General features: G+C 45.1%; 1 protein-coding gene across 4 annotated transcripts in view; it reads right to left on the reverse strand.

The window, feature by feature from the left end:
* Tanc1 (tetratricopeptide repeat, ankyrin repeat and coiled-coil containing 1) overlaps positions 1–27,768 on the reverse strand; it is a 227,218-nt gene that overhangs the window by 27,598 nt on the left and 171,852 nt on the right. For all 4 annotated transcript variants that reach the window (XM_076865486.2, XM_076865485.2, XM_076865484.2 and 1 more), the window contains 8 exons: positions 26,111–26,342; positions 24,242–24,408; positions 21,467–22,074; positions 13,255–13,363; positions 12,280–12,402; positions 5,148–5,384; positions 2,995–3,177; positions 571–649 (listed from right to left, as the gene is read on the reverse strand). In XM_076865486.2, the coding sequence (XP_076721601.2) occupies positions 571–649; positions 2,995–3,177; positions 5,148–5,384; positions 12,280–12,402; positions 13,255–13,363; positions 21,467–22,074; positions 24,242–24,408; positions 26,111–26,342 (1,738 nt within the window). The remainder of the gene's footprint in view (positions 1–570; positions 650–2,994; positions 3,178–5,147; positions 5,385–12,279; positions 12,403–13,254; positions 13,364–21,466; positions 22,075–24,241; positions 24,409–26,110; positions 26,343–27,768) is intronic.

The following is a 27,768-nucleotide window of genomic DNA, read 5'->3' on the forward strand; positions in this document are numbered from 1 at the left end:
TATCTCTATTCATCAGAATTTCACTCTTCATTAAAATGTACTCTTTCTTGTGGCATTTCCCCATTGTAGTTAAACACACACCCCAGACCAATAGAAACTGACTTATCAGTTCTGTTTAGTATTTTAGGTAGGTGCATGGAGCCTGAGTTCTACCCTCATTTTACAAGGCAGGGCAGGCCCCAGCCCTTCCTAATGATCCACCTTTGATTCACCTGAAAATGAGGGTGGACGTGCCTGCCCGGCTCATTCTGCACAAGTCCCAGGAAGGTCAGGTGGTCAGGACAAGTGAAGACCTGGCAGACCAGAGGCCTTATTTAGGTATTTCCATCTGACATTCCTCAGATGCATGATAACTGCTACTCTAATTGAAAATGATTCAAATTTTATATGCTTCTAGCGAAGTTTTACTACCATTTGGAAAGTTTAAAAGCTTTAAACTTCAAATGCCTCGTGATAAAATAAAAATAGGACTACATGCATCACAAGTCATCCTTAAGACAATTAGGCCACAATGGGGGCTAAAACATCAAGCGAGTTGCCCCAGACTACATGCAGTGGAAGCCTAATTACCTGTTTCTCCCCACAACGTGTCGGTGCCATTGACTTCTATTTCATGTTCCTCTTCCATTCCCAGCAAGCACTGGACCACCTGTCAGAAGTGGCAAGGTGACTTAATGAGTTCTCATGGCAATAGGTGCTTATTATATCCCACATATCAAAGGAGAGAATGTTGTTTTTTAACCATTATTATCTCATGCTGCACGAGGAGAGAAAATATAATGAAAACTGTTTTCAAGCATAATTCATATGCTATTCACACTTTCACTTGGAGAAGAATTAAAAAAAAATCTCAGTGAATTTCATCAACATTGTTCAGAATTACTAGGTACTCAGAATTCTAATGAATTCCAACATGACCCAAATATGCCAGCCTAATCAACAAAGGACACGGCAGATCACATAAAGTGCAGTTTCTGCATAAATCACCAGAAGATGGTGAATCCATTTTTTTAAGGAAGGAAGGAAGGAAAACAAGGCAAGATAGATAGATATATATATATACACACACACACACACACACACACACATATATACATACATACATATATATATATACATATACACACATATATACATACATACATATATATATATACATATACACACACACACACACATTACATATATATATATTTTTCTCAACAACAACAAAAATTTTTCAAGTATTGTCCAAATGATTTCTCTACTTGGCAGCATTATTCTTTTCCCTTTGGGACATCTTCAGGTCAAAGAGCAAGTCAGGTCACAATATGGAATGGAGGCAGGAGAGCTGGCTCTCAGGGAGATGAATATATCCATGCTCTGGATCAGAGCCAACATTTACCTTGAGCAACAGAAAACAAGTCAAAGCCATCTTCCAGCCTCCAAATTCATACGTTCTTATTAGGCCGAGTAACAACCAAATCCCAGGAACTAGCAAATGTTCCTTTATATGGCAAAATTGCAGATGTGATAACCAATCTTGAAATGGGCTGATGATCCTGAATTACCAGAGTATATGGTGTACCTGCTATCATATCTGATGTGACCACAACAGTCAGTCCTCAGAGGAAGATGACAGACAGAATCCAAGTCAGAGGAAGGAGCAGAAGGACAACAGAGCTACAGTTAAAGTGACATATTCTAAGGGTGGAGGACAGGGCTGTGAGATAAGGAACAAAGGTGGCTTCAAGAATCTAGGAAAGCCAGGAAACAGACTGGTCTTCAGAAGGAATGGTGGCCTGCTCACACCTTAACTTTAGAACTTTGGCCTCCAGAACTGTAAGAGTAAGCATGTATTGATTTTAGCCACCAAGTTGGTGGCCATTGTCATGACAGCATTAGGAAACTGTTACACCTTCTAAGTCTTTGGTGAATAAATCCTGATTCTTTCCATGGTATGGTTACCGTTGTGCTGAGGGGGGGTTTGCTCACATTCTTTTCAGCCTGCTTAAAAATGAGGGGTGAACATAAGTTGAGACGAGAGCCAAATCTACATTTGGTGTTCTGGGACCCCAAATGCTGATTTTTCACATTTTAGACACACTCAGGTTTAGGGAACCGTTTAAAAAGGAAAAATACCTTCATTTTCAGATATGTGCATTTAACACTCTCTGTATATTTATGCATATGTTTCCAATGCCCCAAATTAGACAGCCAGCAGTACAAGCTTGTGTGTGTGTGTGTCTGCCCTTGTGTTTAAGTGCCAAATGTCAGTCAGCCAGCTTGGCACTCGAATTTACTTTAAGCCATTTTGGGGAAAGAATTTTACCAATTACTGGCACCTCTAATTGCCTGAAGATAATACAGAGTGAGAAAAACAAGGAAGAGCGTGAGTAAAATGTTTATTAAATTCAAAGACTGAGCTAAGACACAGATCAGGAGATGACAATTAAGTCTTCAAAATGAGGAATACTGTATCTACCAGAAAAAAAGTGCTCGACTTAGCAGCTGTGAAGCTCTCCTTCAGTGGAGGAGCTTGAATGACAAGCATTCTTATTTATGTGCTTCCAAAGCATTAAAGTTCTATTTTTGAAAATCCCTCAAGTACTCAAGAATGATTTTAGAACTAGGATTCCATGGGATTATTTTTAAAAGATTACAAAGATAAAAGAATGAATTAAAGGGAAAAAATGTAAAACAGCAGGGCAAAGGGTAAAAGTAGAACAGGGAAGAAAGAAACAGGAGGAAGAGCGGAGATCATTGAGAGAGGCCTTGCACGGGAAGAACCAACCCAGCTGTCCCAATCACAGCTGATAGGACTGAGGAAGGATGGGATCCAAGAGAAGCCCTTACACGTGGTCAAAGCCAACGGCTACTTCTCAAAATTCTCTTTTTTCTCTTTTCTTCAGTGTGTCACAGGCTCACAATGTGAACGGTACCCATTAGCCAAAGCAGCTGACCCACTGGGCTATGGCGTCCCACTTCCCAGGAAGGAAGCATAGCCTCACTCACCGCACTGTGGCCCATGCTGGCAGCTGCTGTCAGTGCCTGCTGCAGGGCTTGGCTCTTCCTCAGGGCGGGCTGGGAAGGACCTGCTGACCACTCACAGGTCAGCAGATACCGGAGAATGTCACCGTGGCCCCGTAGCGCGCTGTGGACGAGTGCACACTGGCCTTTCTTATCCAAGTGGTCCACCTGGGGGGCAGGAGTTGGGGAAGGGCACAGATGAGCATCCCCTTTCCGTCTGAGAACCCACATCCACCAGAGGCTGTGTGCAGGCTCCAGTAAACTCCAAACAGACACAGGTTCACATTCTAACACGTCATTCTGGACAGCACTGAACCTTTGTCTGATTTCCTGCATGGTAATGAAAGCAAAGATCTGGGCCTCAGATTCCCCTTGAAGGACTGGCGATCACAAGATCCCCTCCTTATCTAAACATTCCCCTGGTACACTGCACAGAGCTCCACGTGCTCTTGGTTACACATAGAAGGACACAGACCAAAACCTCAGACAAAACCCTGGGCTTCCCAACTGGGTGCCCAGGTGGGCTCTCTGAGGCTGGCACAGGGAGCTGCAATTTGTGGGGGAGAACAGGTCTTCAGTCACTGAACCAGAGGAGCCAGAGAAAGGGAGGGATCTTGCCATTGCAGCTCTGAAGGAGGATGGCCAAAGGGAGTCTGTGTAGGCTGGAAACTCTAGACATGCTGACATGTAAAAGGGGTAGTGGGGTGGTGCATAAAGTCAGAAGAGGCCACTGGCCAGAAAGGGTTAGTGTGTGAGCAGTGCGCACCTACGGAGGCCCAGAGGAGGCAGCAGCCCACTGCCCTGTCTGTACCCAGGGAGTCTGGGGGCTGAGGAGGAGCCAGGGCCCAGTCCCATCAAGCTTGCAAACTCTGAGGAGTGCTGCACATGCACTCAGAGGCTCTGTAAGAGCTACCAACATGTCCACTGGCTTCCACCTGCCAGCCTTTGAATAAAGCTAAGGGATATCTGAGTCCTAGAAATGAAGGTGCAGACCACACAGCAGTGAGGCACCCGTAGCAAAGCCTCTAGAGACATACCCCTTCTTCTAGGAGATAAAATTCAGATGATCCAAATGTGTGTGTGTGTGTGTGTGTGTGTGTGTGTGTGTGTATTGCTGGGGATTGAACTTGGGGCCTTACGCATGCTAGGCAAGCATACTACCTCTGAGCCAATTCTCCAGCCCCCAAGTGTTGGATTTTTGAGAGAGAAAAAAAAGGCTTCCATGGTTACTATAAACCTAATATTTTGAGGGTATTTTGGTACTGATGTTGAACTTTAAATATCCTAATTAAATAAAAATGCAAAAACAATCATGAGTGGTTTATCTGTTATTATTCAAAAGATATATCTGCTAATGAAATGTTTATAATAAAGCTAGAGGGAGTTTACTGGGAACTCTATGTACTTTTCATTTAATCTATCAACACTGATAGTTTTAAAGGAACTTGGCTAATAATATAATTTTTTCATATCACTGGCAATAGGCTGATTTAGTGCTCACATATCAGCACTGTGGGAGATGCTACTGTGATTCCCATTTGACATATGGGAAGCCTGGGACGCATGGGTTCAGTAACCTGCCCAGCATTTTAGTGGGCAAATAGAGAGATGGTGACTCCAAGCAGCTCAAGCACGTGGCTTCTAAGATCTACAGAACTCACGTAATTGTTTTAAAAAGACACAATATAAAATGGGTTAAGAAGGTGTAATAAAAGGCAAACATCTTCGTAATAAAAGGCAAAAAATCTCTGCAGCCCACTGTGGTGCCATGTTAAATGCTACCAAGTTCTAGGTAAACACTGCAGGATTCATAAAGGATGGCCCTACTCACATGGCTGGTGGTCAGGATTCTCCCTGAGACCTCCCTTGGGGCAGCATTAAGCAGAGAAACAACTCAGAAGCCAGCACATGGCCCACCTCTCTCCCAAGGCTGCTCTACACCATTCAACATTATAAACTGGCAACACCTGTAGTCCAGCCCCTCCATTTATGCTGAGGATTCTGCATTCATTGAGATTGGACAATGCACAAACAAAGGGAGACTGGCCTAGTTAGTAATAGTTCAAACCACAATATGCAGATATTTCCCACCCACCCCATGCCCTGGCTGCCCCAGAGCAGGGAAGGCTGGTGCTTACCCGTGCCCCCTTCTTGGTCAGCAGACACACCAGCTTCATGTGGCCAGCAGCTGCTGCGTAGCAGAGTGCAGTCATGCCATTCTCTGACATCCCGTCCAGGCAGGCCCCAAATTCCAGGAGCAGAGTAACAACTTCCTCGTGGCCCAGGTGAGACTGGACGCACAGGATGGGGGCATTATTTAACACTTCTGTCCTGTAGTTCACGTTGGCCCCTCCCAAAATCAGGAGCCGGCTCACCTGTTGGATGGTGTCCCCCAATAAGATTAATTCTCACATACAAGTTAATCTCAATGACATTTCATCATAATCTAGTGGACCTCAAACTTGAGTAAGCAAAGTATCAGCCAGGGGGACACGTGAATAACACATATTCTCACGGGTAGGAATGAAACCAATGTAGACACAGTGGGAAACTGTCTCACGGTTCCTCAAAAAGATTGAAAATAGAACTACTGTATGATCCAGCAATCCCACTTTTGAGTATACACCCCAAACAACCACACGCAGGATCTCAAAGAAAGATTTACATACCATGTTTACTTCGGCATCATTTATAGTCAGAGAAGTAGAAGCAACCCCACTGCCCACCAATAGATGAACAGATAAAGAAAATGCAATATGTGCATAAAATGGAATGTTATTCAATCTTAAAAAGAAAATTCTGACATGTGCTTTAAAGATGTTAGAACTTAAATAAGCCAGATGAAAGTTACTACTTATGAGGTCCCTATAGTAGTCAAATGCAGCAACAGGAAGTGGAAGGGGGGTTAATGGATACAGAATTTTACAAGATGAAAAGCTCCAGAGATTTATTTTTTTAATTAAAAAAATTTTGTAGTTATAGACAGACAGTCTGCCTTTATGTTATTTTTTTAAAAATATGGTGCTAAGGATTGAACCCAGTGCCTTACATGTGCTAGGCAAGCACTCTGCCACTGAGCTGCAGCCCCAGCCCCACTCAGAGATTTTTTGTTGCACAACAATGTGAACATATTGTACACTTAAAAATGGCTAGGTTGGTAAATTTCTATCATGTGTGTTTATCACAAGTGAAAATAAAAATTAAAAAATATGAAGTCTCAGACTCCCCAACCCCTGTCCTCTGGATTTCCAATTCAGGAGGTCTTGGTGGCACATTTTTGATGAGTTCCCAGGTGATGTTAATACTGTTGGTTTGGGGACCACACTAAAAAAAACAATGTTTAATTTAAATAAATTATTTTGTCTCCAGAAAACTGAAATTTCTGTTAACAGTGAGATAAAGCCCAAAGAAAATACACTCCCCTTTCTTTAAAGGATGTGTTTCTAGAAGAAAATACTAATGTACAGATGTGTTCATGTGCCCTTGGGATTGTCAGTAGTGTGATATGGCTGAAGTCACCTGTTGCTTCTACTAACAACAGATGAGCCACCACCCAGTAAACTCAACAAATCTCATTGAACACAGGCAAATTTCAGCTATACTTATGTCTCCTTCACATCTCTAGATCTCCGATGGGTGGGATTGGGGTGGGAAGTGGCTCCTTCAATGCCTATTCAGATGCCTGGTGCATTTCCTTGAACACTTCCCTTCAGGGGACCTGCATCCATCACTCCCTCTGCCAAACCCTGGCAGGTCCTCGGGGCTGTCCGTTAGCTGTGAGAACCACAAAGACCATGTCATGTATTTGACTAGAGACACATGGGGATCATTAAAAGACACAGGAAAATGACAGGCATATAGAATTCAGTGTATTCGGGTGATGCCTGTCCACTGGAGTAGCTGACAGATGGTTACGCTGTTAGGTATGGGAGGTTATGCTATCAGGTGGTGAGGCCACAGCACACCACGGCAGCCTGACAGGTAAGAAGAGCCCCAAATCTGAAGATGTCTTACTTGCTGTCGAAGCTCGACCCTCACATGATCCAGACTTCTAACTTCCTCTCACTTCCCTTACTGGGGGGTCGCCTGGTCCTGAAGCCTAAGCCATAACGAGGCCAAGCAGGTCCTATTCTCAGGGCTTCTGCCCTCCTTCCTCTGACTGGAAGGTTTGCTCTATAGACATGGTGCCCAAGGATCACTTCCTGTGGGTCTCTGCTCCACACCAGGACCCCAGAGAGCAGTCCCCAGCCTGTTGAGAATATTTTCACCACTGCCCCCATGCCCGCCTCCAGGCCCTCTCTTTCCCTCTGCACACGGTGCTCTGGCTTAGCTTACTCACTGCACCACACGCTGGTCACAAGTGCACAGAAAAGACGACAGGAACACAAGCCCCTCTGAAGACAGAGATGGCCCAGGAGTCAGGTCCTTCACTTCACTGGGACCATTAATAACACACAGGGAAGGAGAGGCCACATTCATAAAGAGGAGGCCCTGCGGAGCCAGCCAGCTACCTGGTAACCCCCACTCCCCACCCCATCAGACACACCACCAAGTAGTTGGACCTGGTCAGCACCGACCCAGGCTCCACTCTCCTGCTGTCAACCATAACTTACGGACAGGAAGGCAGAAAACAGGGACATCAGAAAAGTGTTCCTGCCCTAACACACATTTAATGTGATACTCAGGCAAACGATTTCATTCATTCTGCTACAAATCTATACAGGTTCACTCTTAAAAGCACCACCAGACTCAAGCACAATTCAAAAGTATTTTAAAATTTCAAGTGCCAAGTCAAAGTTAAATCTTTAAAAGTGATTTCCCTTTCAATGACTATTATTGGAATGGAAAGAAAAGGAATACTTGGGGACTTTATCAAGGCCTAGGAAGCCAGTTCAGAGCAAGAGGCAAATAGAAGATGTACATGCATAGAAATAAGTGACTTAAGGAGAACCACGGACAGACAGGAGTCATTTGTGAATTCCCTGGATGACTATGCCAGCTCGTTATCCTGTCCTCTCCCCATCAACCCCATCCCTTCCTGACACCTGTGGGCCTATGAGAAAAAAATGATGGATTGAATGGTCTGAATTCTCACCCATATGCTTCAGCTTGCTGTGACTTATTAAATGACTCCACCTTCTCTGTGCTTCAGCTCCCACCCCCTTTCTACCTAACAGGTTCTCTTTGTTAAAAGTGTTGGAAGGTGTACTTTCAATACTCGGGTCCTGGAAGGTATACACTTAGGGGTGGAGCTTTCCTGAAGAGGTTCCTCATCAATGCATCCCCCTTTGTTGGAGCAATGCTATGGGTCTTTTTACGGCTTAATCTCCTACAAGTCTGTTGATCTTAAACCCACGGCTCTTAACCCTGCTGCACATGGAAACCATCTGGGAGCTTGAAAGTTTCCAACACCTGTGCCCCACCTGAGAGATTCTGACTTAACTGTGGTGAAGATTCTGCCACCCAGAGCTCCCAAGTGATTTGAGTTGGCAGTCAGGGCTGTAAACACACAAGTGATAAAGGCCCCTGCAGACATGGTGTAGGATTGCATCAGGTCCCTGCCAGCTGTGTGACCCGGAGAATGCTACCAACTGCCCTAAATTGCAGTTTCCTCAACTGAAACATGGAGATTAGTTTCCTATTCAGGAGGGTGAGACAGGAGGATTGCAAGTTTGAGGCCAATCTGGGCAACACAGTGAGATCCTGTCTCAAAACAACAGTTTCACTTCACTGAACAGTTGTGAAGATTAAAAATGTGCAGAAAAAAGTATGTGTGTATATATATACATGTGTGCATAAAGTATTTAGCTGCACTCAGATCCCCCAAGCATAAAAGAATACCAATTGCTATTGTTACAATCACCCTTTTGTACAGTTTTCAGAAGGGACAAGAGCACAGGTACCTGGTGACCTGGAGGTCTGGCCTCCCACTCACATGGCCTTGTTGCACTCAGGCTATTCTTGGCAAGGACCTGCATGCAGGAGTGGGGGTAGATGTGCCTCACAGGGAATCATAGGGACTTAGCTCCTGTTCACAACATCCAAAGGCACATCAGAAGATCCTGATGCTGCAGCAGCAATCAGTGTCCAGAGCCAAGGTGAAGTAGAAGTAACATTTAAGAAATGCCATGCATTTCCCCAAGAGCATTAACAGTGAAATTTCTGATCATGTTGCAAGACAGACTTTTTTGTCATCTCTATTTTATAGACGAGGAAACTAAGGCTCAGAGCAGGTGAGGCTAAGGTTAGCTCAGAGCACAAAGCTAACCTCTGATATGAGCAAAGCAGCAGCTCTGAGTGAGATGGTGCTAAGGGAGGTAACGACATGACATATGACAGATTTTTTTTTTTCCAACTGCATGGAGATGTCCACTCACTGTCACAGTGCTCTTCTTGGCTGACAACTGGAAGTGGCAATATTATCTAAAAGCATAGGTATTGGGGACAGATAAAGATACATGACCACAAGAAAGAGGAGAGGCGCTGGCCAGTTTGGCTATGAAGTGGGAATTGCCATGTCTTTATTAAGTATACTGGCAGCTCACATAGGCACAGCAACTTTAAAATGTGCGTGACCTAATTGTGAATCAGAATGACGGGATTGCCTGTCCCCAGCTAGGGTAAGTTCTCCTCTGGTCCCTAACTTCACCTGAGCAAAGAACCACCATGACTTGGCTCCTGTACGCAGCCTGAGGATGGAGCCAGTTCTATGAGATGGCACTAACAGAAAATCACCAGCTGGATGGGGGCTTGGAGGTGCTCATGGCAAGAACCTCAGCAGGCCAGCTGGGCACAGGCTGGTACGACCCTGACCTGGTGAAGAGAGGCTGCAGTGTTAGAAATCACTGGCATTCTGAAATTATCAAGTAATCATTCCAGAGCAAGTCACTTTAATTTACCAAAGTGGCAAACTGCAATTATTGCTCAAAATGACATTCATTCCTGTATGACAACATTTAATGCTCTCTAAAAAAAGTTCTTTAATTGCGTGCATAATTTTAAATTACTGTAATTTGCTCAAGATTCTGTGAAAACCTTTATCCCCCCTTGAAAGATTAAAAAAAAAAACCAACTCAGAAGGATAATGGAAAGACTTACAATTTTATAGCCAAGTTATATGATTTGGAGGGTGGTACAGATGAGGTGACATAGGAGTTGTATAAAACAAAGTAAAAATGAACACTCTTTAAATTGCAAGTATGTTAAAGGAAAAGTTTATAATCCTGGAGAGCCAAGCTCATTGTATTATTATATCTACCTTTTAATTTGCTGTTTTAAAAACTCATATTCAATAGACTATGATGTTTTTCACTTTTCTGCACTTTGAGTAACTTCTGTTCCCATAAATTTATTGAAGTAGTGAAAACATATCGCCGTTCTTTCTTTCTTCTTGGTCATCATACAGAATTTTATAAATTACGGAGAAGCCAAAAGATATATTGTTAACTATCACAGGAAAGATGAAACAATGTTATTATAGTAACCTAATCTAAGTGAAAAAATTCTTAATAATGCTTCTTCCTCAGTTGGGTCTGGTCACATACACCTGTAACCCAGTGACTTGAGAGGCTGAGGCAGGAGGATTGCAAGTTCGAGGCCAACCTCAACAACTCAGCAAGACCCCATCTTGAAATACAAATAAAAAGGGGTGTGGGCGTAGCCCTGTGGTAAAAAACCTCTGGGTTCAATTCCTAATACCACACATAAGCAAATGCTTTTTCATGATATGAAATCTGAATTTAGTTATCTCCTCCCCTTTCTTTCTTCTGGGTAACAACATGGAAAGAGCACATTCCCTCTGACCATCAGCAATGGCAGTTTAGGGCTGGCTCCACTATACTACATGAATGGTTTCCTGCCCATCCACCTACAAAAAACTGCAGAAGGCTTCAGTTGGGATACAAGCCCTGAGATCTAGCAGGCCTGGAGTAGGACAGAGCTCAGGGTGCCAGGAGCTATTCCATACCTTGAATGCAGGCACAAAGGCACCCACAAAGCAGGTGAATCAAAGATGAAATCCAACAGGCTCTGCCAGTCAGCTTCCATCCCTGACAGGGGCATAGGCCACCTGGATGAGGTAGTGATTTGTAAAGACACTGCATCCACCACCCAGGGACAGTGGACTCTCTCTACTCCATACCAAAGTCTTACAGTGGGCAGCAGGGTCTGGGTTACCCCAAGACTCAGAGCACTGCTAGGTCCTCCCACAACAACGGAGAGTCCTCCCTCAACAACCGGGAGCCTCAGTTTTGTGATACTCTCACCTCTCAAAGTCACCAGGGAGACAGAGAAGTGAGGAAGGGGCAGGACACACCTCTAATTAGACATGGAGAAGCACTCTGCAAGACCAGACCCAGACCCATGCCTAAAACGAGCATTCTGAGGATGAGGTGTGTGGGCAGCAGGGAGGAGAGGCACAGAAGGCCCCAGGTGTCCCCCATGAGTCCATCTCTGGTGCACACTGCCCCCATCCAAGGTAGTAAGGAGAAGTGGACATCAGATACCCAGAAACTGTGAGCCAGGGCCTTGCCTTGTCCTTGACCAGGCTGGGCATCCCTGTGTTACTGAGAGATGGTGCAGTGATCACATCATGGAAGTGATCTAATAACCAGACTTACTGGCAAATGGCCTGCAGAGGAGCTTCTACAGGTGGCCGGCACATCAAGGCAGGGACAATTCTTGGTGGCCTGACCCAGATATTTGGCCTCTGGGTTCTTTCTATTCTTGGACTGCATTCATTGGGGAAGGAAAATTTATCTTGAAAAGCAGAGCAGAATACTGTGACATGAATGCCATGGACCATGGAGTGAAGCAGCTCTTGACTCAGCAGCCAAGGACCCGACACTCTTTCCACAGTCAAAAATGTCTGTGCACGTGAGACCTCCGTCAGTGTGCTGTGTACTCATTGCTTTGTGTCACTCATCAAAGCTGAATTTACTGGAAACCCGAAGAGATAGTACAGACAAGTAACCCAGGCATCTTAAAAATCCAGTTTCCTTGGAAATCTCCGACCTTTGATTTCCTGGGTAAATTGCTTCCTTATCACATCAGCCCCGAAATGGTCACCACATACTCATGGAGCAGCCCTGACCACCCATATCTTCCTGCTGGAGCAGAAGCTAAACCTCTAACAGAGATTGTGTGATTGATATCGAGGAAAAGCATCACGAGAAGCTCCTCTGTCCCTCTCATGTTGCCTGGTGCCAGGCTGGCAGGGCCGACAGGTGGGACTAGGCCTAGATGCTGCTCCCTGGACAGAGGGCTGCTCACCTTCACGTTGGGAGTGTACAGATTCCTGAGAGAGGCAAGGGCGGCAGACAGACCCTCGGTGCTGTACCCTATCCACAGGGCTTGCAGATGGCTGGAGGAGATTCCAGTCTTCTTACTGAGGCCCTGAAAACAACCAGAAACAGATCCCATGAGCATGTCCTCCTACCCGTGGCATCAGTTTGAATGCAGGGTTGCCAAGAGGGTACAACAGGCACTGAAGGCGGGGTAACTTAGGTGAACAATGCCCTGTGAGCCTTCCCTGCCCAACCGCGGGTTAGGGAATCGCCCTGTCTTTGCTACATGAATTGCACACCCAGGGAGAGAGAGATGATGAAAAGGAGAAAGCTTCCCTTTATAGAATTAGAAGAATAAATGATGGAATTAGGGAATCACTGTAGGCAACCCCTGAAGAATGAGTGAGTCCGGGCAGCAACCAGTAAGGACTGATGGTATCACAAAATAAGCAGCAAGCACAGGCCATGTGTTTCCTGCAGATACCCTTCAACCACAAAATCATCTTGACACCTTGCAGGGGGTAAAATCAACCCAAAGACTAATGACAGGAAATCCAGGGGCGAGAGTAACACGTTAAACTACACCTTGAGAAGCAAGCACACAATCAGAAATCCAGGTGGTGTGAAATTATATAGGTCAAGGAACTCAAGTTCTTTGACAAGTAAATAACAAGGAAACAAAAGGGAATAAAGGCAAACTTCGCATGAAAAGAAACTTGAAAGGGATGCAAAGGGGGAAAGTTACACTCACCCAGAGCATTCAGATGCATGCTCATGTGATAAATTATAAAGAAATACAAGGAAATGACTGTAAGATGGCAGCTTTAGGGAGGGAGAAAGGGAGTCATGTTTGGGATGGGACTCGTGGAGGGCTTCTGAGATGGCTCACACAGCTGTCCCAAATCCTCAAAACTACAAATGACAACAGAGAAGCCCTCCCTCCTGTGGGTGCATGCCTCACCTTGAAAATGTGGGCCTTCAGGATGTGGTGGCCAAGCTCCATGGTCTGCTGGCGGTTCAGCTTGCCCTCCTGTCGAGAGAACATGAACGCCAGGAGAGCGTGTCCACTCCTAGAACGAGAAACAGAAGGGCTCATGATGAAAGGTCCTGTGCCACCCCGCCACAGACATTGCCATACAGCCCTAGGACCCTTCCTCGTGGCTTCAGTGCCACCACACACACTGGGTGGGCTGCTGCCTTTTTAAAGATGGCAAAGGCTGCTTATTTGATGAGGCATGTTAAGGGATTTTTCCGGCTGCCCCATCTCTGGGGAGTGACCCTCTCTGAGGCACTAGTACAGGGCAAGGCTGGAACCACCCACTCTCCTCATCAATTATCACTGAGTCATTGATTTATGCTGTCACAAAAACGCAAACTCCATGAGACAAGGGGGCTCCTCTAAGTCACCACTATAGTCACAATGTCTAGCAATGTGCCGAATACTCAGTAAGTATATGTTTCTTGGATATGGATGGATGCACAGACAGATGGAGCAGAACCCTCTGGCCTGCAGGCCCACCTACTCCACCACTGGGGTAACACCAGTGCAAAGGACAAGGCCTTATTGTTGGAAGGAAAGAACAACCAAGCCATGCTCAGCAACAGCCTGTGATCAGTAATGCCTAGAATTCCAGGTTTGGATGGCACGGGTTCCTGTGGGCTTCCTATAGCTGGGCACTTGGTGGACATCGACCAACACCATTCACTTATGCCCCACTAACTCTTTGATGAAGGAGTCACCCTACCATTCACCCCTTCCATGCCTATAAGGACTCATGTGGTCTTCTTGTGGGCATGGGGCCTTCAAGCCGATTTGTTTGGAAAGGACATCCACCCACCATCTATCAACCTGACAATTTTGAACTGCTGTTCTGTTAGGTAAAAGCAGGTAGTTCTGGAGGAAGAGGATAAATTATATATATATTATATATAAAATCCAAAATGTGAATATAGATATTCACTTTTTAAAGCATTCTCCTAGTAGCAGCTCATCTAGATGATGAAAAGCAGGCATCACTTATATCCTATTCATCCACATGCATGCCTACTTCTCAAAGAGGCTGGAAACCACATTAGAGAGGAGAAATTCAAGGAGATGGACATACAAAATGAGTCTACACACACAGGGAAGGGCATGATCTCCAAGGCCAGGCTTACTTGGGACCAAGTGGCCCCTTCTAAGACAATCTGCATCCATGAGTCCATGAGTGTTCCAAAGCTGTGGGTATGAAGCCTGGACTCTATCCCAGATGCAGAAACCTGTCTGCATTAACCTCCCTCACCCTTCCACATAATCACTGTTTACATGAGGAAACAGGGGCCTGAGCAGGTAAAGTGCTTTGTCAAGGCCACACAGCTAGTAAATTTGAGAGCAGGGGTTTGATAAACAGTCTGCGAGAAGTGAGGGCCTGGGTTCTTGACAACTCCAGTGCAACACGACTCTGGGTTTGTTCACTGACATCCACCTTATGACCAGCACCATGTGGGACAGGAGGATGATGCAGGGTGTTTCTCTCAAAGAGCTCTCGGCAACCAGAGGAGACACAAGAAACCAAGACGGAACACAGCCGGAATGAGCAGGCTCAATGGGCACAAAGAAGTGTGCCCCCTCACTTGGCCCTTGTGTCTTCCTTTGCATTTCCAATTTCTTCTTCCTTGTGGACCATGTGTCCACACTGTCCCAATGTTTCCAACAAGGTCCCAACCTCCTGTGTTATCAAAACCAAAAATGTTTCCACACGCTGAACCCCAAATCTCTCAAGTCTTCCATCCCCCATGCCAGGCTGTGGCTCTTTTCTCTGTCACTCCCTACAATGTCCTCAGGATGCAGGATATTATTCCTAAGCTGAAAGTTCAATGGCTTCCCTCTTAATCCTCATTTTCCTTCACCTCTTGGTGGCACCTCTGTCCTCCTTCCCTGAAATACAACACCCTTTTCCTCTGTCCACACCAACTTCCTCACCAAATCAGACCACACCCTTTCATCAGTGATGCCAAATGTTCAACTACCAACTTTTCCTCCAACGTTACAGTCAGTCCTGCCCACAGAGTCTGGGAGAGGCAGCTACCCCACAAGCTCAAAGTGCTCAAAACAAGCCAGCTATTGCTGAGAGCCATAGCCGAGTTGGAATGATACATGGATTTTTGCCAGAAAGGAGTGGTTGAGAGGTGACACCAGCAAGCCATTGAGATGATAATGGTTATGTTAAGCTGTGCATTCAATTGTATATTAGACCCCTGCTGTCTGCCTCGGCCTGCTACTTTGGAGTTCTCCACGGAGAGTTTCCATTGGATAGGGAAGTTCGGGAGGAGGGATTTCCGGAGGAGGGATTTCCGGTTGGTGCATGGCGTTTGCAGGAGAGCGGAGAATAAAGGAGTTCCTGTTTTGAACCTACAAGGCTGTGTGGCAGCTCCGTTATTTTGTGCCCAGCCAGACTGCAGCATTCGTTCGCAGCCCTTCTGCCTGTTCAAATACAGGGCATGCTAATCTTTGAGGTCCTGTCTCAGGATCCCATCTATCAACTATGGGGTTGAGGGCCCCATAGGTGGAGCTGTTGGTTGGACACTTATGCCCTTTGGTGATAGAAAGGTGTTAGTAGCAGCCTCTTGTTGTAACTTTTCCCCTGATGACTTTTTCTGCTCTAACCTTTCTTCCCCTTTCTGACTATCTTGAGAGGCCTCCTCTTTTTCCTGATCTAATATGTCTTCTACCATAATCTGAACTGAAAGGTTAGGACTAGGCAAACAAAATCGTATCATCATCCACAATGGCAATGTGCCAACTGGCAGAGTTCCTGGGTTTTTCTTTTCCCTGTCCCTTAAATCTTCACCATGATGGTCCCATCGTGATATATTCAACAACTCCTCCTTAAAAAGCCATGGGCTACATTTTTGTATTGTATTAATGTATGCCCTGACTCTTTTTGTGTTTACTGGGGTGCCTCCTTCCTCTAACAATTTACTTAACATTCTTTCGGTTTGTTTTTTTGCTAATTTCTGACCCCATATTTCTGCTACAAGGATAACGCAACTCAAACAGATAACTCAAAACAAAACCGAAGCAAACAAAACAAAAACGGAAGAAAAAATCATTGTATCAATTTTCCTATTTGTTTTTGAAATGTATATTCGTGATCTATCTCTCTTCCTCAGGGCCAAACAACTTCAAACCTTGAGCCAACCATTTTTCCTGATAACGCCAAGGTCGCGGGTTTGATCCCTGTATGGGCCACCAAATGTCGCAGTCTGGCTGGGCACAAAATAATGGAACTGCCACACAGCCTTGTAGGTTCAAAACAGAAACTCCTTTATTCTCTGCCCTCCCGCGAACACCAGGCACACGATCTTCTCCAGGGACACACCACACACCAACCGGAAATCCCTCCTCCGGAAATCCCTCCTCCCGAACTTCCCTATCCAATGGAAACTCTCCGTGGAGAACTCCAAAGTAGCAGGCCGAGGCAGACAGCAGGGGTCTAATATACAATTGAATGCACAGCTTAACATAACCATTATCATCTCAATGGCTTGCTGGTGTCACCTCTCAACCACTCCTTTCTGGCAAAAATCCATGTGCCATTCTGACTGGCTATGGCTCTCAGCAAGCTATGTCCTAGAGAAAGCTGCCCCTGCCCTCCTGCCTTCTTGCTCTTCCTGGGAGCAACTCCAATCCAGTCCTGAGACTAGACACCTAGAAGTCACCTACAGCTCCTCTTCCACAGGACCGCTCTCTCAGACAGCCAGGCTGTCTCCATCCACCACAACTCTGACCCCAAGCCACCAACTCCCTACAGCAGTCCTCACATGCCACACTCCTGTCTACAGAGACAATCTCTCCAGAATCTTCAAAGCTTCTTCACAGAGGTCAGAAAAAAGGCCATCCTCTCTGGCACATCCTCCTGTTGGCCCTTTCTACTCCTCCATTCCATGAAAGAACTTCCAAACTAGACTGTCATTGCCTTACAGGGTCTCTGACAGCTCTTCCTGCTTAAATAGCCTTGTTCTACTTTGTCATATCCTACCCATTTGTTCCTCAAGTTAACAGCACGGGAAAGGCCCATGCAGACTGTTCTGGAGTACGAGTCCCTGTGCATCACTAATGAGCTGATGCATGAAATGGCCACCAATGTGTCCCAGCATCACAGAGAACATGAAGATGTTATGTGCCTCCAGACAGAAGTGCTCAGCATCACCTATGAATACCCCTGTAAAACAGATAAAAACACACACACACACACACACACACACACACACACACAGAGACATATATAAAATATGTGAACAAAAAGAACATAGCAGAAGCTGGGTACAGTGGTACACACCTTAGTCCTGACTACTTGGGAGGCTGAGGCAGGAAGACTGGGAGCATGTGGTCAGCCTGTGAATGTCTAAACAAAAGGCCAAAGATGTAGCTCAGTAGTAGGGTGCTTGCCTAGCAGACACTTATACTACCTGACTTCAAAATACCACAATGCTACAGTAATCAAAACAATAGGCTATTGGCATAAAAACTAAAACCTAGACCAAACAATGGAACTGAACAGAGAACCTAGAAGAAGTAAACCCACACATTTGTGGCCAAATGATTTTCAACAAAGGTGCCAACAACACATTTGAAAAAGGACAGCCTCTTTGATACATGGTGATAGGAAAACTAGGGATCTGCATGCAGAAGAATGTTGTTAGAGCCCTAGCTCTCACCAGTTGGAAAAACCAACTCAAACTGCATTAAAGAGTTAAATGTGAAGAACTGAAACTATGACAGTACCAGAAGAAAACAGGGGAAATGCTTCAGGACATTGGAACCAGGCAGGATTTTCAGATAAGACAGGAAACAAAAACAGACAAATGGAATGATGTCAAACTAAAAATCTTTTGCACAGCAAGGGAAACAATCAACAGAATGGGAGAAACAAACTACAGAATGGGAGAAAGTATTTTAAAACTCTACATCTGATAAGGGGTTGATATTTAGAACATAAAAGGAACTCTAATAACTTGACAGCAAAAGCAAAAACAAAAAAAAATTAGCAACAGAACAAGTAAACATTTCTCAAAAGAAGACATTAAATTGCCAACAGGTCTATGAAAACATACTCGATGTTGTGAATCCTTAGGGACGTGGAAACCAAAATCACTATAAAATATCACCTCACTTCAGTAAGAACGGCTATTTAAAAAGACTGAAGCCAGGCACGAGGTGGTACATGCCTGCCATCCCAGACACTCAGGAAGCAGAAGCAGGAGGGTTGCAAGTTTGAGGCAGCCTGGGCAACTTAGTGAGATCCTGTCACAAGAGGCTGGGGATGTTGCCCAGTGGTAGAGAGCCTCTAGGTTCAATCCCCAGTTCCTCAAAAAGAGGAAAGCAGGTTGGGGGGGGGGGACTAAAGATAACAGGTGCTGGTGAGGATGTGGAGAAATGGGAACTTTTGCACACTGTTGGTAGGAATGTAAATTAGTACAACTGTTACAGCAAACAGTATGAACTTCCACAAAAAGCAAAAAACAACCCCATCACGGTGTGTGTAACCACCGCATCCCTGTGTTTACTGTAATAGCCGAGAGATGGAAACAATCCAGGTGTCCATCAACTGGTGAATGGATAAGGAAAATGCAGTACATATGCACCCTGGAATAACAACTATTCAGCCATGGAAAAGAATGAAATCCTGTAATTTGTGACGGCTTGGATGGAAGTGAAGGTGAGTCAGGAATCAAACCCAGGTCTGTAAGGTTCCAAGATATTCCCTGGGAGTTTTCAGATATGTAAGTACCCTAGAAACAACTTCCAGGTCCCATGACGAGGGCATGGTGAGAACATCATAACTTACATACTAGGGGGTTTGCACTGCCGTGAAAAACAAGAACAATCACTAGTTCTAAGACTTCCCAACAGCTTAGGAGAGTGCCTGTGATGTGTTAGGCAAAAAAAATCCAGGAGCCTGAGGCAGGAGGATCACAAGTTTAAGACCAGCCTGGGTAACTTGGCGAGGCCCTGTCTCAAAATAAAAAATAAAAGGTCTAGCAATGTAGGTAGTGATAGAGCACCCCTGGTACTGTAAAATGACAACCACCAAACAGCACAATGATTCTAAGAGAGGAAAGATCCTTTTGGAACAGAAAGAGGCAGAAATAAAAAGGGAAGTGCCACTGCCTCTGAATGCTGGGCCTCAACGGGGGCAAAACCACAACTATGTGGGACAGGGGAAGAAACACTGCTATCTTTCAAGACCCTACCCCAATGTCACCATGTGTGAAACATTCCAGAAATCACTGCCCTCCACTGGAAGTTTCTCTCCCTCAAGTTCTGTGTGCAACAAGGCTCCTCCCAGCTTGGTATTCCCCTCCTCACCCACCTTTCAATGTGGGATCCCTAGAGAAAGGGTAGGGTCCTGTCCCAAGAACCTCTGTATCTGCATGTGGTGGGGCCTCAAAAGCTGTTGCTTAGCCAGACACACAGTGGGGCACACCTGTAATTCCAGCAGCTCGGGAGGCTGAGGCAGGAGGATCTCAAGTTCAAAGCCAGCCTCAGCAACAGCGAGGCACTAAGCAATTCAGTGTGACCCTGTCTCCAAATAAATATTAAAGAAAGGCTGGGGATGTGGCTCAGTGGTCGAGTGCCCTTAGTTCAATCTCTGGTTCCAAACAAAATAAAACGAAACCCAAACTTGCTGAACTGAACTCAGAAGCTCCTTCTAACATTGTTATCTAGCTTTTGCTGAATGAAGCTCAAGTACAACAGGGTTCTCGGGAAACTGTTGACTCAAAGGGATAGCAATGGTGCCAGAGTGGGCATCTCCTTAAATCTGTAGCCTCAGCACCCCTCCTGCCTGCACTCATCTCAGGCCCTATCCCAGGAGACATCCCCACACATACCATAAGGACACAGCCAGTACTCAGGAGCATGCCATCACCAATAGTAACTAGTAGTCACTCCACCCTCCGCTCTGCTGCCTGAACTCAAGGACCCCGCTACCCAAAAGGAAGCAGAGTTCACCAATGACTACAATCCATCTACTTCTGCCTCAAACCCCAGCAACAAACCCAAAAGCCCTGAAGTCTTTCAACTCGTATCACTACAAACTCAACTACAGGCTTTCTTCCCTAGAAAATGATCTGACTTTTCTTAGGGAATCATCGGAAATGGCTAGCTATACTAGTGCACACGTTACCCTAGCTGTCACAGTCTAGCTAAACAACCTGGATGTTAATAGTTCACTGCTCCAAACAGGTTCAAATGATAACAACCAATCTCGAGCCTAGGAAAAAACAGCCACCACATGGAACAGCAGGTAGACCTAGCAGGTAACGGGAAGTCAGTATGTGTGGGGAGGAAACGACTGAAAGGCTCACAGCTCTTACTCACCTCTTCATTTCTGGACCCCACATCTGGTCCAGTGCTCACTACTGTGCTAAGGGGATTGTCTAGCAGCCTGCCAGCCCTGTCACTAGAGGTAGGGAGCAATCCTGACTCTGACATTGCTGTTCAAGACAGCAAAGAGGAAGGCCCAGGCCAGGCAGAAGTGGAGGGCTTCGGCACACCCTCACAGACCCTCAAATGCCTCACCTCTCATCCTAACTCATACCAGGCCACACAACAGACAGAGAGCCTTGCCTCCCCAACTCACCCTCCAGCATCAGGAAGCCTGACCCACATTGAACCACTCACACAGAATGAGGTGGGCAAGCTGGATTATAGGGCCCCTTTCAGGAACACAGACACAAGGTGTCACATGCTCAAGAGGTAGCAGGGAAGTGGCAGTGCTGGAAATCCAAAAAGGAACCCTAGACCCAGAGATGAGCACTCCTGGAGATGCCCACTATTTCTGGAGTGGAGGTCCCATGCCCCACATGTGACCTTGCTGAAGTTGGGAGGGGGGAGGAGATGGGGATCCGATAGACAACTGGCAGTAAATCTCACCCAGGCACTGCCCAGCTTCTCTTCCAACCAAAATACCAGAGTCTTGAAATTCCAGTAGTCAAAGGCTTTTGTACAGAAATGGAGAGAATTTTCCACAGCCCCCTCCTTCTGCCCCAAAGGGCAGAAAACAAAGCAAGAAAACTGAATTATTCATTCTGGGTTGCCTTTCCACTAAAAACCATGGATCAGAGTGGAAATCCTTCTCCCGAGGGCACAGGGCTCCCTGCAGAGTATGGCTAAGTGGCCTGCATACCTGGGCTCACACAGGAAGGCTGTGCTCTCGCCATCTGCTCTCCAGACCAGCCACTCCCTGAAGGATGGGTGGCAGAACATGCGCGTTTTGTCCCTCCTCTTAATGAGGAAGCAGGAGAGGGCATCCATCCTCTGCTGAAAGTCTTCCCAGCCCTGCTCGCCTTGGATGTGGCCGGCATTAATAGCCTGAAAAATCTGCTCATCCGTCATGGGGTGGAGGGACGCAAGGGCCACGTTTAAAATCGGAAGTGCTCTCTCAAAGGCTGACTGGGTCATGAACTTCATATTGCACTGCAGCAAATAGAGCTCGGACAGAGACACGGGCACCACTTTGTAGCTGGCGCTTTTAATGACCAGGTGTCCCCTCTGGAAGAGGTCCAGGGTGAGTTTGAGGTACAGGTAGGAGCCGAGGCTCCGCAGCACCAGGTGGCTGCTGACCTTCCCGATGAGCGCAGCATCTGCCTTGCCATTCAGGGAGATGTTGCTGAGGATGTCCTGGCTGCTGTGCACGCGGTGCTGCACGTAGGCGTGCAGGTCGCTGTGAATGTCTTTGTTGTCTGGGAAGTCATCTAAGGAAAGCTTGACAAATGGCAGTGCGCTTATGATTTCCTGCAAAAAGACAAAAACCCACAGTGTCGCTCCACAGAGGTTCCTTTTTTTATTTGAGCTGCATTTTAAACCAGGTTCACTAGTTTTCTTTCAAGGAGGATTTTCAAGGATTACAGGGACTCATTGTTTTGTATTAAAACGTGTAATAGGATAAGGTACAGATAAAAAGCTTATGTGAAAGAAATCCTGATGCGAGATAGAATCAGTAAAGGCTTTCCCAAGGCTCACATCAAGGACTTGGAGCCAAGTAAGGAGAGAAAAAAGCTCTGAACAGACAGGGCAACCAAGCCTCTACCTAGCGGGGCACTGAGACCCTGCAGGTAATCTGATAACCATAATCCTTATGCTGTGCAATTGGTTATGTAACATGGATAAAACAAACTAACACTGCATGTCTAAGAACACAGCCAGCCCCTGAGAAAAGAGGCATCCCTACATGTGCATCAGGTCCTGGGACTAGGAACCCAACCAGGAAATCTGAGGCTGACCCCAATCCATATCCCTTGACAGCACATGGTAAAAAAGCTGATTGCTTCAATATGGCATGTCATTTTCTTTTTAAATTGATGATTAAGTAAACTTTAAGTTGAACTATGATATACATACATTGGCACAAAAATCCTAATTGTACAGTATCATTAATTTTCACAAAGACAAACACACCTGTGTACCCAGCAGCCAGAAACATCGCCACCAGCTCTCGCAAGCCCATAATCTCTCCCTGTCTCCCTCATTCTAAATATAAGCACAAGCCTAACATGTAATAGTAGAGAGGACTTTTACCTATTATATACATTTTTTTAACTTCTCACCCTCACTTCTGAAGTATTTAAGCATGTGTCCTTCTCTAGTTTGGCAATTGTAAGGAGAGGGCAGAGTATAATCATTTCCATCTTACATGAATGCTAACTGAACCTCAGAAAACTCACACAGCCAGAAAGTAAAACACAAGTCCCATTTCTGTGCCAAGTACCCCTAAGCTATGCTGAGTAAAAATGACTGAAAAGCACAAGAATCAAAGGTGCACAAAAATAAACATGAAGCTAGGTATGATGCACACCTGTAATCTCAGTTACTTAGGAGCCTGAGGCAAGAGAATGGCCAAACTAAAGCCAGTATAGGCAACTTAGTGAGACCTTGTCTCAAAATAAAGTAAAAAGGGCTTGGGGTATAGCTGGGTGGCAGAGAGCTTACCTAACATGTGTGAAGCCCTCAACTTAATCCCTGGTACTGCAAAAACCAAAAAGTTAACAACAACAACAAAAATCAAGTTTTTTGAGATCCAATCCAAGTTTTTAAAAAAATACATTTATTTATTTTTATGTGATGCTAGGATCAAACCCAGCGCATCGCATGTGCTAGGCAAGCACTCTACTGCTGAGCCACTACCCTAGCCTAATCCAAGTTTTAACAAGAAAAAAAAGAATAACCCAAATACTATTTTTAAATACATATTGTTAAAAAATGGCAAAAGTCAAAATCTGTTTTCTACATATCTTATTTGAAAATGGTATAGGTATAGTCGATTGTTAATGTAAAATGAATGAGCGCGAATGAAGGGGAAGATAGAAAAAGAACAACAACAAAAAAACCCACTTTTCACCTCATTGCAAGGCTGCAGGTCAAAGTTGTATAAAGTACAGATCTCTCAGAATAGGTCTTAAAGTCTCTTTTATACCTAATTTTTCCTTCAAAGAAAGGAAGGTGGAGTCGGAGGTGCAGCTCAGTGGTAGAGCATGTACTCAGCATGCATGAGGCCCTGGCTTGATCCCCAGCACTGCAAACCAAACAGATCCCACAAAGCCCCACTGTAAACCCATGGAAATAACTGCTAGTAGGAACTTCTCTAGTTGATCAGGTAGCCAGAAACCTCAGGCAACCCTATACTCTGAATTACAGTAAAGTGGAGCTGGATACTGCCATTTAAGCAGGGCAAGTACCAGTCAATATTGGTAGGACACTTACCTGCTATCTTGATAAATATACCCAGAGGCTATGATGGCCAGTGTTTTGGCCATTTAGGGCTCTTTGGACTGACTTTCCAATGTCCTGACATAGGTTTTCAATTCAGCAGTGAAATGGTTTACAACAGTTTATGTTATTAGTATTTATCACTATACAGCTGGGATACGGGGATTATAAAGAGAATTGAGAATTCTTTTATTACCTGAAAATTTGCTCTTACAGTCACAATCAACTTCAACCAGGCAGGAAATTTAGAAATAATTTTGGTAATAAATGAAGAAAGTGTATCTCCATAATCAGGTTTATGAAACTCAGCTTCATTTAAGCCATCTATCAAAATAATGTATTCTTCTTCAGGAATTTTCTGCTCTAAAGGATAAAATAATTTTTCAAATTTAGCAATTATACATTTCTATAATATTGTACCACCCAGTGTATTTTAATGCACAGTTTAAAGTGTTAGAAAAAATAAAAAGGTTTACATATGGCAGAAGACATGGATTTTGCAGAAGCATATTTTCTATTAAATTTATAATGAAAACCAGAGCACAGAGCCAAAAGAAAATCAATTCTCACAAAACAGTTTTCAGAAACATATTGCATTACACACATTAGCAGAATCTCAATCATGTATATAATACAGTTAGCTCTTCACAAACTGGTACCACTAGGGTGGTCTACAGCAAAGATAACACACAGAGACTAAATATGAAAAAAACAGTAGGGTCCTCCATAAGAACTCCTCAGGGATTCCAGGCAAGGAAAAATGACCTGCCCCACCAAGGGCTAACTCTTCCACCCAAGCCCTAGGTGGTGAGAGCTCTACCTTATAGATATCTACAGTAGAGCTCTTTCCTGCAAGTCTATCTAGTTTTACTCTTATCAGTGCCAGTTTTCTGCCCAGGGAATGAAGAAACAATGGCATATCAGTCTCGATCCCTCTCTCTAGCGCCTTCTGGCAGAAGTGCTATATAGGCAGGTAACCAGCTCATATGGTAAGGAGCAAAGGGGAGGAAGGATGGAAACCTAATGTGCCCACACTGTCCACCAGCATCCCTTTCTTTAAAGAATATTTGGGTGGAGGCAAAAAAATCCAAATAGAAGCCTCTACAATAAGCTTTAGGTTTTGACTCAAATGAGCAGAGCTCCTGAAAGAAAAAAAAAAAGTTAGAAAATTCCCCAAATGATCTACCCATTCCTCTGCTCCCAAGGAGTACAAAATATGTAGGCAAGACTTCAAGGAGTGAGGAATCTAAATAGCTTAGAGTTACATGAGAGACCGGAACACACCTCCCTGAGACTGGAAGGACAACCGAGCTCAAGACAAGAAGCAGGTGTAGAAAAGCTCTCTGCCTGACCTTGTAGCCTAAAATCGGGACATAAATTTGTAAAGGTGTCCCCCTACCTGTTTCAATGAGAAGAACTGAAGTTAATCACAAGGGCAGACCCTCATCAGCTAGAGACAGCACCAGAGGAATCTATGAAACAACCTTACCAACCAGCCCTTATCCACCTTTAGTTTCCTGCTTACCTTCCCAATATTTTCACCTCCAGAAGCCTAAAACTGTTTCCCTATATCCTGCTACTTCTCTAAAACTCATTGTTCTTTGTTGAAGATCCCAAAGAAGCCAGAGCCTTGAAGTCCCTGCTTTGAGTTACCTTTCATCGAGATTTCCCCCACATGGCATGCACTGCATGCATTAATAAACTCGCTTGTTTTTTTCTCCTGTTAATCTGTCTACTGTCAGTTCATTTCATAGACCAAAATATCAAACCTTCAGAGGGTCAAAAGAATGGCTCCTATCCCCAACAGTTAGAAACTGGCTTCTTTGCAGCTGTTCAATTGGAGAGCTCATTCTTATTAGAGATCTTACATTGAAAACTATCCCACTGAAGAGTGTGGAGGGACCCCAGGGAGAGTCTGGTTCTGAGGAGGGGACCAGATGTGCACTGATTCATCTACATCCTCTCAGCCATCCCAGAGCTCAGCTGACCCTCCTCCTTCTGAGGACCACCCAGGCATCTTGTACTGGTACTGGGGACAGGAGCACTGGGGTCTGCGGAGAGGTACCATTTCTCAGGCTTGTGAGCGGCTCCAGCACTCCCCTCTTGAAAGCAGCCACGGGGTCCTGCACACAGGATCTGAGGCTCAGCATACTCTGCAGCTGAGGTTCCTTTATCAGAAGGTCTCTGTAGGCAGCCAGTTGATGGGACCGGCAGAGCAAAGCGGCAATGCTGTGCACAAACTCAGGCACCAGGCATGTGTACGTGTTGTCAGCCTGGCAGTAGTGGTAGGCCACCACCTGTGGGGAAAGCAGAGCTGTCAGCATCACCCCAGTCTCTCCACAGAACACCTTCCAAAACCTCAAAGAACACAACTCAGCCTGTTTAACAGGATAACAAGCTACACCGCTTCTATTCCCAAAGATCAGAGTCATTTGTTAGTTTAATTGATTTGTTTACTCTTTCCATCATGTGGTTGACTAAGTTCTCAGCAGACCTTTGATTGCAGCCACAAATTCATCTTGATTAGCACAAAAATCAGCAAAACTAACTCTGTACTAAATATAAGCTAATTGAAATTATATATACAACCTACCCTAGCTCAGAGGAATCCCACAAGCAACCCTGATGTTCTTGGCATTGCAATCAGCACTGGATTTCCTCAGAAGCAGGAGTCCCTCTTTAGGGAACCCTCTGCTGACCTCAAAAAGCAGATAATCAAGTTGATGGCCCTGAAACCCGTGCTGCAAAGTCAGCTGCTTCTTCCTCCTGGTGGGAGGGGCTCAAGCTCTCAGACACCTCCCCAAACCCACACTTCTTCAGGGGACCACTGCACAGGTTCAACAGGAACTCGGAAGGGTGAAAAAATCACAAGTTATGGGTTTCTGCCTGGCATGTGATATGAAGGGGCACATGGAAGGAGAGAAGGAGCTGCCTAAATATCTACAGGTTGAGGAGTGACCCTTTGTCATATGGATCCATAGTGGTAGCAAGTTATTTGTTAGACAGACCCCAAACAAAGTGCCAGAGGCAGAACTGGGAATAGTAGACATACTGTATGTAGAGAAAAAGAAGCATGTAGGTATGAGTTAGGGAAAAGGAAAAAGAGCCAAATCCTTGTGTAAAGTGCAGTTTCTCAGAAGAGCCTGAGTCATCACCAGCCTGCTCAGCTCTGCAACGCCCTGCAGCAAGAAGGCTCAGAACTGTCAGCCTACAGCTGAGGGCAACAGGAACAGAGGTCAAATACCCTGCCAAGGTAACAGGGCCAGCCAAAGACTGAGGATGAGACACCAAGGCCATGAACTCTTAGAAACTAAAGAGTAGACATAGACCAGCTCTTCTCAGGTCAACCTGGAACCACCGGGTAACTTCTGGTTTAGATTAAATATATCATTGACATCTAGAAGAAAGCCGAGACAGCTCTTCAGCTCTCACTTGGACAGAGATCAGCAGAAACATAAGTGAGGACCCCATGAGTGTGTGCAAACCACCGCAGGGTACCAGGTAACTCAGCCTTGTATAGTGTTTGTCAAAAGCAATTTGCAATCCAAGAGTAGGACATGAAATCAATTTGGGGTCACAAACAGCCTAGTTTTTTTAGGTTAATAAAGTGAATTTAAATTACCAGAGTATATTATAGGATATAAAAATGAGCTTTGACTGGTAATGCTTTTGCTTCTGCTATGTGTGTGATTGTGTTTGCACAAGTACTGGATCTCTAGTATA

The sequence above is a fragment of the Callospermophilus lateralis genome, chromosome 9 (assembly GCF_048772815.1).
Source record: "Callospermophilus lateralis isolate mCalLat2 chromosome 9, mCalLat2.hap1, whole genome shotgun sequence".
Classification (NCBI taxonomy): domain Eukaryota; kingdom Metazoa; phylum Chordata; class Mammalia; order Rodentia; family Sciuridae; genus Callospermophilus; species Callospermophilus lateralis.